At 35.8% G+C, this 14,858-nt stretch overlaps 2 protein-coding genes across 2 annotated transcripts; one reads left to right on the plus strand and one right to left on the minus strand.

The window, feature by feature from the left end:
• The first annotated feature begins 1,656 nt into the window (after positions 1-1,656).
• LOC128369696 (CD48 antigen-like) lies at positions 1,657-3,559 on the plus strand. Its single transcript, XM_053330775.1, has 4 exons — positions 1,657-1,708; positions 2,537-2,845; positions 2,927-3,211; positions 3,441-3,559. Exons 1-4 carry the CDS (start codon positions 1,657-1,659, stop codon positions 3,557-3,559), a joined length of 765 nt encoding a protein of 254 aa, XP_053186750.1.
• Positions 3,560-8,827: 5,268 nt separating this feature from the next.
• On the minus strand, positions 8,828-11,345 carry LOC128369697 (SLAM family member 5-like). Its single transcript, XM_053330776.1, has 3 exons — positions 11,288-11,345; positions 9,226-9,540; positions 8,828-9,144 (listed from the first exon to the last, which is right to left on the minus strand). The coding sequence occupies exons 1-3, from the start codon at positions 11,343-11,345 to the stop codon at positions 8,828-8,830; spliced, it is 690 nt and encodes a 229-aa protein (XP_053186751.1).
• Positions 11,346-14,858: the final 3,513 nt, after the last annotated feature.

Raw genomic sequence — 14,858 nt, forward strand, 5'->3', positions numbered from 1 at the left:
TGGAGGCAGTGGCGTTTTGCTATGGGCAATGTGGGCAACCGGGCACGAGCACTCTCAAAAAAAAAAAAAAAAAAAAAAAAATCTAGACTAATACCGCTCATTTCCACATCAAGTTGGTGCAGTGGGAGATGAGGCGCCCCTACTATCACTTCAACTTGCTGCTGAGAGTCATGTATATAGGTTGTGTGTGTCAGAAGAAAAGGCAAAGGGGAGGGGGGGGGGATCAACTTGCGACTGCAGAGGCTGTGAGCAGGTTGTGTGTGAGTCTCACTCTCAGAGGAAAAGCGGGGCGGGGGATAGACTGACCTGTGATGATTATGAGCCCAGGCCACACAACACAAACTGCTGCTTCCAAATAAATAATAATACATTTATAAAATTAATACAGACCCGTTATAGCTACATGTAAGTTATTGGGTTATGTGAAAATGCAATAAATAAATGAATAAAATGCAAAAAAAAAAAAAAAAGTTTTACATACTATATTTCATTTATTCACCTTATTTTTGTGTGGTGAAGGATTTGTGCAATTTACATTGGTGTTAACATACTACATGTCATTTATTTATCTTAATTTATTTCTCTACTCTTGTTAACTTTTGTATTTAACATAAATAGTTCAATATCGTGCTTGTGGTCAGTAGTGTGCTCACATGAGAAAGGAAGTGGTTATGTGCAGTGAGCTACCTACATATGTGTGTTAAAGTGAATCAAACTAACTAAACTATTACAGCAAATACTCTAAAGGTATAAAGATTTAAATTATTTTTGTCCCAATGGACTACAAATGAAAATAATTATTCAGTGAACTCTGGTGCAACATACAAAACCTTTTTCCACAAATATAGTGCTATGATCTATTCAAACTTTGCAAAGATGCCTACGGTATCTATTGAAATATATAATAAAACTGTTGTTTATCACCTTTACTCTTTTCCCATGTCAACTGCCTTTAGACACATCCTTTTGTCACTCATCACTGGAATTGCAATTCAAAATGTTTAAAATATCAGGTTAAAGGAAACTGCATACATAACAGGAGACCTTTGGTTTTTTAATTGCATTTTTCATTGATGCAACATTTTTGTTTCTGTTTGGACATTGATCAATGTTCACATCACTTGCAGGCTGTAAATGAAAGAGATGCTAAATATACTGCATCATATGAGAAAGGAAGTGGTTATGTGCAGTGAGCTACCTACATATGTGTATTAAAGTGAATCAAACTAACTAAACTATTACAGCAAATACTCTAAAAGTATAAAGTTTTAAATTATTTTTGTCCCAGCGGACTACAAATGAAAATAATTATTCAGTGAACTCTGGTGCAACATACAAAACCTTTTTCCACAAATATAGTGCTATGATCTATTCAAACTTTGCAAAGATGATTACAGTATCTATTGAAATATATAATAAAACTATTGTTTATCATCTTTTCAATGACTTAGACAAAACCTAAATGGTTTAATTAAATATGTTTTAACAGCACATCTCAAACAGTAAGACACAGCTTAGAGAGGAAGTTTGAATAGAGAAGTTGACATGTTGACATTGTGTACGTTTGTGGTTTTGACTGGAAAAATACAATCATGAGAAAGAAGCTCTTCACCAAGTCCTCCCCTCTGCACTTTGAAGTCAGGGCAGCCAGAGACCATGATGTTTATCTTTGTGATGCTGGGACTTCTGCTCTGTAAAGAATTAGCAGGTAGGACAAACATACGACATGTTAATGGTATTGCAGATAAAGTAATAAAACCTGAGCTGACTTAATAATTGTGATTAATGAATTGAGGATTGACAAAACTGAAGATCCAGAATCATCTGTAATGAAAGTCCTGCTAGTTGCTACGACTTTGAGCTCATGATTAGGAGCACACATGTAATTTTAAAAGTTTTTTATCAGAGCAACAGGAATGAAGGAGACACTGTCGCTTGTTTAGAGGAAGAGATGAAATATCCCTGTATTTAGTAGTTGGTAGGTAAAAAATGAATTATGATCATTTATGAAGAGTAAAGTTTTGCCCTTTTATTGAGAAAAGTATAGTAAAATAATACTAATATGATGTATTCTATATGTTGTGGGTATTATGGACTGACTGTAGAGATGCAATTGTTCATATTTTTAATGAATAGTTCATCAATTAATTTTCTTAAATTCAAATATCTGTAATAAGTTATTTGGGTTCACCTCAAATATTATTTCCTATAAACATGAAGCAGTTGGAAAAAGACAACAAGGCTCAAATCAAAAGGCTCATAGTAGGACAACAACAACATTTAAAACAGATCAAGTAAAATATGTTCTACAAAATGCATTATACATCTGTTTTGAATCATTCAAATACATTTATAAACATTACTCAGTGTTTAGGGAGCAAAGGCAGTGACAACACACACACACACACACACACACACACACTCACACTCACACTCACACACACACACACACACACACACACACACACACACACACACACACACACAGGTGACTGAAATAGCATACAAGTGATTTTAATGTGTGTTCTTTTTACAGGGTCCAGTGCTGTGACAACTGTGTTTGTGCAGAAAGGGAAGGATTTACATCTGGATGTTAATAAACCTGTTGTTCTAGGAGAACGAACTGTATTTAGGTGGGCAGTCAACGACGTTAAGAATGTAGTGAGATTATTTCTGGATAATGATACAAGTATAAATCCAAGTTATAAAGGAAGGGTTGAGTTTTCTGTACAAAATCACTCTTTGCTTTTGAAGAATGTGCAACACAGTGACAGTGGAGATTACACTGCAGTCATAACTGGGGACAAAAACCAACATGTAGCTGAATACAAGGTCATAATTCAAGGTAGGTTTCTTTAGATTTCAAACATTGATACACAGTAGTACTCTGTTTTATAACCCTTCACACCTACCTTTTGTCCTCTAGATCCAGTGTCTCCAGTTCAGCTGTCAGTGAACTCTGTGTCTAACAGCACAGAGTCCTGTAGCCTCACTGTGACCTGCAGTACAGAGGACTCTCTCATCAGCAGTACTTTTAGATGTGACACCAAAACCTGCAATCAGGAGGGAGGAGAACAGTCAGAGGTCACAACCTCTGGTTCTTCTCTCCGTGTCTACCTGTTCAATGACTTCATCATCTGTAACCATAGCAACCAGGTCAGCTGGACCAGAGACACAAAGGACATTTGGCATCGCTGCTCTCTAACTACTGGTGAGACTTTTTTAAAAAGTGCATGGTAGGACTGTTGGGTCTCATGGTCTGTAAAGTACATTATTTGTAATGAAACAAAGTACTTCATAAAGTGAGTACAGCTGCCTGGCAGTAAATGTTCTTTTAATGGCAAACACAAAATATTCTGGTCATTTATTATGTCCATTATGTTCTATGGTGTGCTGTATTGTCAGTACTGTAATAATATAACTGTTTTGTTGTGTTGCAGGTTCACAGAGTATCTCTCTGTGCCTGGTGAAGACAGTCGTGTTCTCTGTTGGTCTGATCATCATGGTGTCTGCTGTCATCAGTGTCCATCTGATGGAGAGGCTCAAGAAGCAAGAATGAAGAGACAACTCTGTTATTCACTTTGTTATCAAGTAGAACAGCAGACGCCACTGTGCATGATGCAGTTCAGTTTAGAGCTTTGCTTGCTTGTTGTGCTACATAGTCAGTTTTACACTATCAATACAAGTCAATGTATCCTCAAATATTTGTTCTTGAAGTTTGTTTGTGCAGCCTTATTAAAACCAGTTTGTCTCTTCTGTCTGCTCCATAATTTATTTCCTAAATCTGCACACTAACATATAATCTTATTAAAAACAGCTGAAATCAAGTCATGTCTTAATGCACAGACGACACATGATGACTAATATTCTTGTTCTGTAAATAAATAAACCAAAACTAAACTAATGTTGATGCATCACAAAGTAACAACAGCAGGTCTTTCATATGACAACCGTTCTCCATTCACTTTATTGGCTCCCCGTCTCCACCAGGATTGAATACTAGATCTCCCTCCAGACTCACCAGTGCATCTATGGTAATGCCCCTCTCTACCTGAAATAACTACTCACCACACTAACCTCAACCCGATCCCTCCGCTCTATAAACTCTAATCTCCTCCTCCTCCTCAGGACTAAACTCAGCACCATGAGTGATCAGGCCTTCAGTTCTGCTGCCCCTCATCTGTGAAATGCCCTTCCTGACCAGCAGAGGGCACCACAGACAACTGAGAGTTTTAACAAAGGACTTATAACAATAACAATAATAATAATAATGGTAATAATAATAATAATACATTTTATTAGTTATGCAGTTTAGATTTGAAACAAATCAAGTGTTACAAGGTAAAAGCATCAATATAAAAGATAAAAACTAACATGAAACATAAAAATATGAGCATAAAAGCAGCAACCAGCAAGATTAATTAAAAGTCACAGGTTCATCACAACCACAACAAAAGGCTCAATTCATTCTTCAACATTTTAACATAAAATATTGTACATTAAAAATAAACAAATTACATAATTCAGTCATTTCATACATCAACCATACTGAGAACCCTCCTACTTATAAAAGGCTACTGTTGAGACGAGTTTCCTCTTTAATCAGCAGAACCACATGGTCTCCACAAAGGACCCTGACTCAAACCATGACTTTGACAACAGCATGCTTTTAATATATTTTCAGGAAATAAACTTAATTCAAATTCTTTGTTTTTGGCAACTGATATAAATTAAATAAAGAGCAAAAAGAAAACTGCTGATTCTCTGCTGATCAGCATCTGACTATTTAAAAGTTCACCTGATGGCAATCAAGCACAGAGTGAATCTGAAAAGTGTAGTTTGCTTCTTCTTTTTTTTATGTAATATGATAATCAAATACTTTCAAATCAATTTAAATTATAATACACAACAGGGCACTTTTCACATAATGCAGTCTTAGATCATACTCTTTAATTTATAAAAACTGAACACACCCCCATGTCTCCAGCACTTGGAGACAGCAATATAAAAAACCCTCCTCTTTAAAAGGAAGAAACCTCGATCAGAACCAGGCTCTATCTCCCTTGACTAGTTGGGTTGAGACATACATCACTTATCAAAACTATCAAGATGACAGGAAACTGAATGTCATTGTCTCTTAACCAGGGACAGATTGGGACTAAAAAACGTCCCTGGACTTTCTCCCTCATAGGCCCACCACCCAGCCGCATACAAACAGTCACTTACAGGGTTGTTCTGATATCTTCTCACATTATTATAAAATAAACAAATGATTGGAAAGATAAGTTGTAAGCTATTATTGATTATTGATCCTATCCACAATATTACTTAGTTATACTTTCATAAGGCTGTCAAATGATAGAACAATTAACTTATTAACTGTACAACTCTGCTGTAATTAATCACTATACATTTCTTCCTTATAATAATGAAGCCATATATAAACAAACCCTTAGCTTGTAGCCTTTGTTGGGCTAAGTGTCAGCTCATAGCTCACCATGCAAATAACAGAGAAACAAGAAGAAGATTTTAACTCACCAAACTTTTGGTTAAATGTGTCAAGAGTGACACCAATGGCTGCTTTACGTTTTCCAGTTTCATTCAACATTATGGTCTTCTTTACATTTTGATACATCAGTCTAGAGAGACTTGGCTTTCATTTATTTAAACTTTTCCCATCCACCTTTCTCCTTATGTTCTCTGCTTATAATTATTACCTAATAATTCACTCTTCTTCATTCGTTTTTTTTTTTTTACACTTGGCAAACAAATTATCAAATTAGCGCCCCCTGCTGTTGGCTGGTAGTGTCAGTGTATCTGACTTTTTGGTTGATGAACCAGGCAGGCCTACAACCGGACTTTTCCAGAACGCCCAGATTGCCAGTCCGCCCCTGCTCCTGACAACAACAGCACCTCCAGCATCTCTGCTTCCTCTGATGTATTTGTGATAATGTAAGGTAATTATTTAACTGATCAGCTGTACTTTTATCCATTATGTTGCCTTCTGTGGTGCAGGACACATGCAGAACCCAACACTCAAACATAATTACAGTGTAAATACGTTTTTTAGTCTTTGAGTAAGCTTTCTGTGCAGCTGTTTCAGTAACAAAAGTCCTGCAAGAAGGTCCAGCAAGTTCTCTAAGCAATGTGTTCAAAGACCACTCTGGGGCTGAGTGGGACTTAAAATCCATCATGACATACAAGGATTTAGTCCTGTGATTGGACTGAATCTTCATCATGATCAGTATTTTTCAGTTGGTGGTTGGACTTTGGAGCTTCGGTAACTTGAGCATAAACAGTGTTTTCAATCTCAGTGGATTGTACAGGTGCAGCTGGAAGTCCCACCATAGCGATGGAGTTTGGAGAAAGACCTGAAGCATCTTCTGTGGCATTCTGATTAGGAGTTTGGGAGGGATTGATATCCTAGAAATAAATCAAACCACTGTGTTAGAAAAATGTTTTCCATTGTTACTTTGCCAACTTTGCTGTTCAATGAGAACTCAAACAGCAGGTCATCTGGAAGTAATTCAGTTCACAGAAAGACATAAACTGTGAAACTTAGATGTGGCAGGTTCAGTAGCAGAAAGTAGCAGCAGCAGTACAGCAGACTGGGTGAAGCAGGTCTTGTAGCACAGAGATGGAGGTCATTTAGATAGACTGCCAAGTCATTATGATGAAGTGATTGGTGTGCATGGTTATAGGCTGGTAAGTGCATTAAGAAGGCTGCATTTCTGTTCCACTTAAAGTTATACATTTATGTATTATAAACAGTTTTTTCACATTTCACCTGTTTCTGAAAATCAGGTCGTAACTGTTAAATTAAATACAATGTGAAATTATGTTCCTCAGTTTGACAAGCAAAGCTGTGAGTAAAAAACAAAACAAAAAACACTGTGGCACTTACCTGATGTATTACATGTTCACTGTTCTTTCTTTTCTGTTGGTCTGTCATAAAAAAACATTGTTAATTTTCTTAATAATGATAATAATAAAGGCTGATTGAAATTAGCAAGATTAAATAAGGCAGATTTTTGGCAGAAAAGGGGGAAAATGCTCATTGAGCTCAAATAAAAAATATAATGTTCATTATTCTGAAGTTCATCATAGTGGAAGGGTCTTGTGTATTTTAGGTCACTTTTTTGTCACAGTTTGAGTAAATCTTAACACTGGTAATGTTGTTTAATTAAGATTAAACTTCTTTAGCTTCTTTAGTTACTAGCTTCACAATTATTATTACTGGTTAATAGATATTCAAGTCGTCTTATGTATGACAGAAAAGGTTTGGGAACCAGTTAGTACTCAATGGCACATTTTTGGTACACACAGAAAGAGCCTTGGACTAAAACCTCTTTTACCTACCAGGTCTGTATTTCCAAAGCAAAATATATTTATTTTAAGATGAACATTAAAGGTGCAATATATGACATTCAGCCGCACTAGATGTAACACCAAAACAAATGTGCAAATTGTTTACTCAATAAAGTTGGGTGGAAATGAAAGTGGTCTCTAAACCAACAATGAAACTCATACAGTCAAACAGTGCTGATTAAATATGGATCAAGATTCTGTTTCTGCATCAAATGTTTTCAGAAACATATTTTAGTGTAGCTCTTATGTGAGATACTTAATGACACTGCCACCATGTTGGAAATTATATCATTATATAGCAAATAGTTGTTTGCTGACATCTAGTGGGGCTGAATGTTATATACTGAAACTTTAATCATTCTGATGCCGTTGTTTAATTCTACATGAGGTTTGTGGGTGTGGTGGGTTTTCTCTGTTACAATGATGGAATTCATATGTATTAAGGTTTTAATTAGATTATTACTCTTATGCTGAAATATACAATAGGACTTACATTTTTGGCGACCAAGGAAAAGTAAGGTACCGATCACGATTATAATCACGATCACGATCACAATGAGTACTATTGGAACCCCATGAGTACCTGCAAATGAACAATGAACAACATTTGATCAGAAATGTGTGCATATTTATTTGAGTTACTTTTCCAAAAAATTAATAGATTCATAACTTTTGAGAAATGTTTAGCTACAAATTACAGAGCCGCTGAGGTGATATGGGCAAAAAAAACATTTTTTATGGAGGCCATGTTTTACTACATTGCACATCAATGCTATTGCCTGTGAAGAAGATACAGCCTGCTTCCATGCTCCTCCTCCTGCTGATTTTGACAGAGATTCATTCATAACTTCAAAAATATTTAGCTAATTAAGGAATGTATTCATTAAATTGAAAACAGTAGCCTTATGTTGTTATGCCTTCCTCAGGCTATCACATGGTTAAATTAATTAATTTTATTACATGAAATCAATCAAAATCAGATCTAGCTAGACAGATACATTATTGATCCTTGTTTTCCCTTCTCTTCTTACTTGGTTACGGCAGCTACATCCACAGTCAAGACAGCCACACATAAGGAAATTAACAATAATAATTACTAAAATACCCAAACATTGAAACATAAAACAGAAATATGTGTAATGAATAATAATAAAATAGGCACTTCATCCTGGTGCTGGGCCTATTTTTACTCAATAAGTATCAATACAAAAATATACTACACTTCATGCTGCAGGTAGAAAGGTTGGTCAGTTGTGCTCTGTCTGAATATATTATGTGTACATGAATTAACCAAAACCTGGGTCACATTGTATGTTTTGTGCAACAATAGCGTTTAGAGTGCTTAATGTAGTAAACATGGCCTCAATTTATATTGTTTTTCTCTCCGTGGCCTTCTTGGGGCTCTGTAACGAATGTTGTGATTTTCACTGCATAACAAGCAGTGTGTGTAAATTGTGTATTATTGTGAGTCAGCTGTTCTTGCAGTCTCACCAACAGCTAGAGAGCAGAGAGGCCGAATCTCCATCATATTACTGGTCCAGCTGACCTGGTTGCTATGGTTACAGATGATGGAGTCATTCAACAGGTAGACACGGAGAGAAGAACCAGAGGTTGTGACCTTTGACTGCTCTCCTCTCTCCTGATGGCAGGTTTGGTTGTCACATCTAAAAGTGCTGCTGATGAGAGAGTCCTCTGTACTGCAGGTCACAGTGAGGTTACAGGACTCTCTGCTGTTAGACACAGAGTTCACTGACAGCTGAACTGGAGACACTGGATCTAGAGGACAAAAGGTAGGTGTGAAGGGTTATAAAACAGAGTACTACTGTGTATCAATGTTTGAAATCTAAAGAACCCTACCTTTAATTATGACCTTGTATTTAGTTAGAAGTTGGTTTTTGTCTCGAGTTATGAGTGCAGTGTAATATCCACTGTCGCTGTGTTGCACATCCTTCAAAAGCAAAGAGTGACTTTGTACAGAAAACTCAACCCTTCCTTTATAACTATCTTCCTGATTTTTTATAGGTTCTTCACCAAAACGTAATCTCACTACATTGTAAGTGTCATTGACTGTCCATTTAAATTCATCTTTTCCATTGAGAACAACAGGTTTGTTAACATCCAGATGTAAATCCTTCCCATTCTGCACAAACACAGGTGTCACAGCACTGGACCCTGTAAAAAGAACACACATTAAAATCACTTGTATGTTTTTTCAGTCACCACTGTTTTTAATAAGTGAGAGTATTGCTGTCACTGCCTCTTCTCACCAAACACTGAGTAATGTTTATAAATTCATTTTAATGATTTAAGACAAATAATCAGACAGTCTCATTTAGATTAATGGACAGTAAATGTAATGACAAATATTGGTGAATTCATAGCAGTTTTATGCATGCAATAAAGTTTTGCATTTTTCATTATTAATTCATGTATTTTAATTGGAGAAGATCAAGGATGGACTGTTCATTTAAAGTATTAAGACTAACTAAATTTGAACAACACATTTCCCCCTTTACAAAATACAGATGCTTCCTCTTCCATGCTCTGTGACATTGTGACTGTTATCATCATGCTGCCACCTGCTGTCTAAAAAGAGAGATGTCTGGCTACAATTTCTCAGGCCAAAATCTCAACAAGATGTTTTTAAAAGAGACCTAAAAATATATCTTTTTTTAAAAAAATGTAGCATTTTGCTAAGTGTCTTTTATATGTTATCCTTTTAACCTTTTTATTTTCTGCTCTGTAGCACTTTGTACACTTGTAGCACAAATGTAAAGTACAATACAAATTAAATGTATTAGTATTATTATTATTATTATTATTATGTGTCTGTGGCTGTTTGTCTTCCATAAAAGCCATCAAACAGATGATGAGTAGGTATTCATGTGGACACTATGGTTAGGAATATGTAATCAATTATAATCAAGACATACAGTGGAAGACACAAGTCTTTGTGATATACAATTATAACCCGAGATAGAGGAAGACATCAAAGTCTGCATCATCTTAACAGGCTGTCAAGATCCTTTTCCTAATTTGGTGACCAGAAAATGCTCTGACACACACACACAAACACACACACGCACGCACGCACGCACGCACGCACGCACACACACACACACACACACACACACACACACACACACACACACACACACACACACACACACAAACACACACACACACACACACACACACACACACACACACACACACACACACATATTAAAAGGCATACAACGTTCATACATCAAACTGCTGTAAATGCAACCACAGCCTTTTTGTACTTTTCGAACTACAGTAAAGAATGCACACAGAATCTTGGAACTGTCTCAGTGTTTGTTTTGATATATGATATTGATTCATATGAATATAAGATGACTATTTTTTACTCTATTTTATTAGGCAACTGAAAATTAAACCAAATGTCAATTCAATCTATCATGTTTAGGCTAATTCCAGTATTATTGTAATTTTTCTTCTTCATTTTTTTGTTTTACTATTTTAAGGCCAGCTAAATAAAGTGATAATAAATAAGGATGTATGCATTTCAACAAAATAATTATATTCCTGGCAGTGTGGTGAAGGCTTAGAATCGTGTTGTAAACCACAATTTATAGAAAACATAATTAAGATAAAAGTCAGTGAAAAGATGAACAGTGCAGGTATTGAAAGGAAATATACTAAATTAAAAAAAAAAAAACCTTATACTTCATACTTCAATCATAATACACTCTATATGTTACCTTAACAAAATAATAAAAATAAAAAATAAAATATTCAACATCTCAACATCTAAAAAAAGTTAAAATATTCACTAAACACATGGCTCGGTTTTATAGCATATTATATCAATAATTTCAAATTAAAAAATAACATCCAGCAGTGCCTCACTACAACAACCAGAAAAATGTTTTACCTTGTATTTCCCACAAGTACATCATACCAACAGCAACGAGAAGTGCAGTGAGAGCCATGGTGCGTTTGATGTGACATATCAGAAAGTGACACCTCAATTTAAGCACTGCGATCAGAAGGAACAGGTCTTCTGATAAGTCTGTGAACAGATACTTCTCTATTTCAGATGTAATTTCAGGAATATTTGAGCACAAGTGAAGTCATCACACTCTTTGTCATGTTTGGGGTATGTTTTCTGTTTTTGTTTTTTTCATTTCCTTTTTTATTTTGATGTTACTTACTTCTCCTCTCGTTTCAAATACTTCACTTCCTAACCATGTGTGTTTCTCGCCTTTGTGATTATCTTCCCTGATTATCTACACTGTGTCTTGTTAATCACTAGAGTATTTAGTCTGTGTCTTTACCTCTGTGTGTTGCCCCTGCCCTTTGCTCTCTATCTTGAGTCGTGCATTTGAGTTTTGAGTGTATGTTTTAATCTATAGGCTCACAGGTGATATAGCCTACAATATGTATTGAATATTAAATAAGTCTTTGGTAACATATATAATTTTAGTGCATAAATTAAAATGGGATTGATCATTCAGAAGATATACATTAATAACCGTGCATGTATTACATTGCATTACATATAGTGTATTATAACATAATATTGTCTGGTTCTGCCTGATTTAGCTTTAATTACTGTAGCTTTAATTCTTCAGGTCTTTATCTTTAAATGTGCATCATCTTCATTTCCTTCCTCTTTTTAAAATGCCACCTCACTGAATTCTGAGTAAAACCATTTCTTAAAATACCAACTAGGTATTGGCATTAATGAACCTGACTCTCCTTAAAATAAATCAGTTTCAAATCAGAAATTTTAAATATTTTCATTAGATTTAAAGTAGTTAGAAATGAATTCAGCCTCAGATATTTGATCAAGAAGTTTGTTTGTGTAGACTGAAACCAATTTATCTGGTCTGTCTGCTCCGTAAAGTCTTTGATCCTAAACTTGCTAATCATATTTGTACAAGATCTATTCTTTATTCTAAAATGAAAACCAGCTATGTCCCAATTCATCTAAGATACGTTCAAATCATTGCTGTTTTAATAGCATTAGAAGACATGTTTCAGAAAGCCTAATGTTCTTTTACTGTCAATTCAATAAACCAAAACTAAACTACAACAGCTCAAGATTCTTTTATATCTAAAAACTTTTTGGACAGAGCACAAGCATATTTTGATTCTGTTCTTCAGAATAAGAAGAAGGTTGCAGTTTTCCTATCATCTGACCTGAGTGTTTGGAAACTAACTATACTCTTTTCTCATGTAATCTGCATTTAGAGAAATCTTTCTATCACTTACCATTGGTGCATTCCAAGTGTTAAAATATCAGGTCATTCGTTAATGCTGCAACATTTACGAATGTTCACACCACTTGCAGGCTGAAAGAGTAAATGGTAAATGGACTGTACTTATATAGCGCTTTTCTAGTCTGTGCGACCACATGACATGTCATTCACCCTTTCACACACATTCATACACTGATGGCAGGGGCTACCATGCAGGGTGCCAGCCTGCTCATCAGAGGAGTCTAACCATTCACACACATTCATACACCGTTGGCACAGCAGCAACGGGAGCAACTAGGGGTTAAGTGTCTTGCCCAAGGACACATCGACATGCGGACTGTCCTAACCCTAACCACCAATCTTCCAATTGAAGGACGACCGCTCTACCTCCTGAGCCACAGCCGCCGAGTGTTAAATATACTGCAGCACTATGAGAGAGGAAGTGATTATTTTGTATTTGCACTGACCTACATGTGTGTATTAAAGTGAATCAAACTAACTAAACTAATACAGCAAATAGTCTAAAGGTATAACCTTTTAAATTATTTTTGTCCCCATGGACTAAAGATGAAAATAATCCTTCAGTGAACTCTGGTGCAACATGCAAAATCTGATGAGACCAAAATTGAGTTTTTGGCCATCAGACTAGATTCTATATTTGGCAGACACCAAACACTGCACTTCACCACAAAGACACCATCCCCACTGTGAAGCATGGTGGTGGCAGCATCATGCTGTGGGGGATGGTTCATGGCTGCAGGCCCTGGAGGGCTTGTAAAGGTAGAGGGGAAAATGAATACAGCAAAATATCTGGAAATCCTGGAGGGCAATCTGATTCAGTCTGCAAGAGAACTGCAGCATGGGAGAAGATTCATTTTCCAGCAAGACTACTACAGGAAGCATATAGCAAAACCTAAATATTTATGCAATCACTTATTTTACATAAAATATTTTTAGAAATCTGTTTTCACTTTGACATTAATTAGTTATTTTTTGTAATAATATTTTTATATTGTAAATTATATTGACCATTGACCAATTTATAAAAGCAAGAAAAGGGGGAAACTTCCAAGGGGGTGAATTACTTTTTACAGGCACTTTAATAAAACTCCTATTTGTCATCTTTTTAATGACTTAGACAAAGCTTCTTTAGACAAAAACCTAAATGGTTTCATTAACTACATTCTTTAACAGCAGATTCCAAACAGTAAAACAGAGTTCAGAGAGGATGTTTGAATAGAGAAGTTGACATGTTGAGTGGAGTTTGTGGTTTTGACAGGAAAAATACAGTCATGAGAAAGAAGCTCTTCCCCAAGTCCTCCGCCCTGCACTTTGAAGTCAGGTCAGCCACAGACCAAGATGTTTATCTTTGTGATACTGGAACTTCTGCTCTGCAAAGAATTAGCAGGTAGGACAAATATACTACATTTTAATGGTGTTGCAGATAAAGCAAAACAACCTGAGCAGACTTGATAATTGTGATTAATGAACTGAGGATTGTGGATAAAAGTGAAGATCCAGAATCATCTGTAATGAAAGTCCTGCTAGTTGCTACGAGCTCATGATTAGGAACACACATGTAATTTTAAAGTTTTTTATCAGAGCAACAGGAAAGGAGACACTGTCACTTGCTTAGAGGATAAGATGAGATATCCCTGCATTTAGTAGTTAGTAGGCAAACAATGAATTGTCATCCTTACAAAGAATACAGTTTTGCCCTTTTATGAAGAAATAATAGTAAAATAATAATAACATGCTGAATGTTATGGTGTGGGCCCTTTATGAAGATCAGAGATATTAGTAAAAATAGTAATTATATGATGTATTCTATATGATGTGGGCATTTTGGACTGACTGCATGATGATTGTGGTCATAAGCATCTGTATTTTGTCGGGGGGGGTGTGTACAGTGGAGTACAAAAAAGTATTTAGTCAGCCACCAATTCTGCATGTTCTCACACTTAAAAAGATGAGAAAGGCCTGTAATTTTCATCATAGGTACACTTCAACTATGAGAGACAGAATGGGGGGAAAGAATCCAGGAAATCACATTGTAGGATTTTTAATGAATTAATTGGTAAATTCCTCTGTAAAATAAGTATTTGGTCACCTACAAACAAGCAAGAGTTCTGGCTCTCACAGACCTGTAACTTCTTCTTTAAGAGGCTCCTCTGTCCTCCACTCGTTACCTATATTAATGGCACCTGTTTGAACGCGTTATCAGTATAAAAGACACCTGTC

Source organism: Scomber japonicus, chromosome 12 (genome assembly GCF_027409825.1).
Source record: "Scomber japonicus isolate fScoJap1 chromosome 12, fScoJap1.pri, whole genome shotgun sequence".
Lineage (NCBI taxonomy): Eukaryota > Metazoa > Chordata > Actinopteri > Scombriformes > Scombridae > Scomber > Scomber japonicus.

Bases quoted from the DNA above. Each gene is read 5' to 3' on its own strand.
- LOC128369696 (XM_053330775.1), top strand. From the start codon at position 1,657: ATGATGTTTATCTTTGTGATGCTGGGACTTCTGCTCTGTAAAGAATTA. The intron at 2,846-2,926 runs GTAGGTTTCTTT...TTTGTCCTCTAG, and splicing joins ATACAAGGTCATAATTCAAG to ATCCAGTGTCTCCAGTTCAG. The intron at 3,212-3,440 runs GTGAGACTTTTT...GTTGTGTTGCAG, and splicing joins TCGCTGCTCTCTAACTACTG to GTTCACAGAGTATCTCTCTG.
- LOC128369697 (XM_053330776.1), bottom strand. From the start codon at position 11,345: ATGGCTCTCACTGCACTTCTCGTTGCTGTTGGTATGATGTACTTGTGG. The intron at 9,541-11,287 runs GTAAAACATTTT...TTCTTTTTACAG, and splicing joins GTACTTGTGGGAAATACAAG to GGTCCAGTGCTGTGACACCT. The intron at 9,145-9,225 runs GTAGGGTTCTTT...TTTGTCCTCTAG, and splicing joins ATACAAGGTCATAATTAAAG to ATCCAGTGTCTCCAGTTCAG.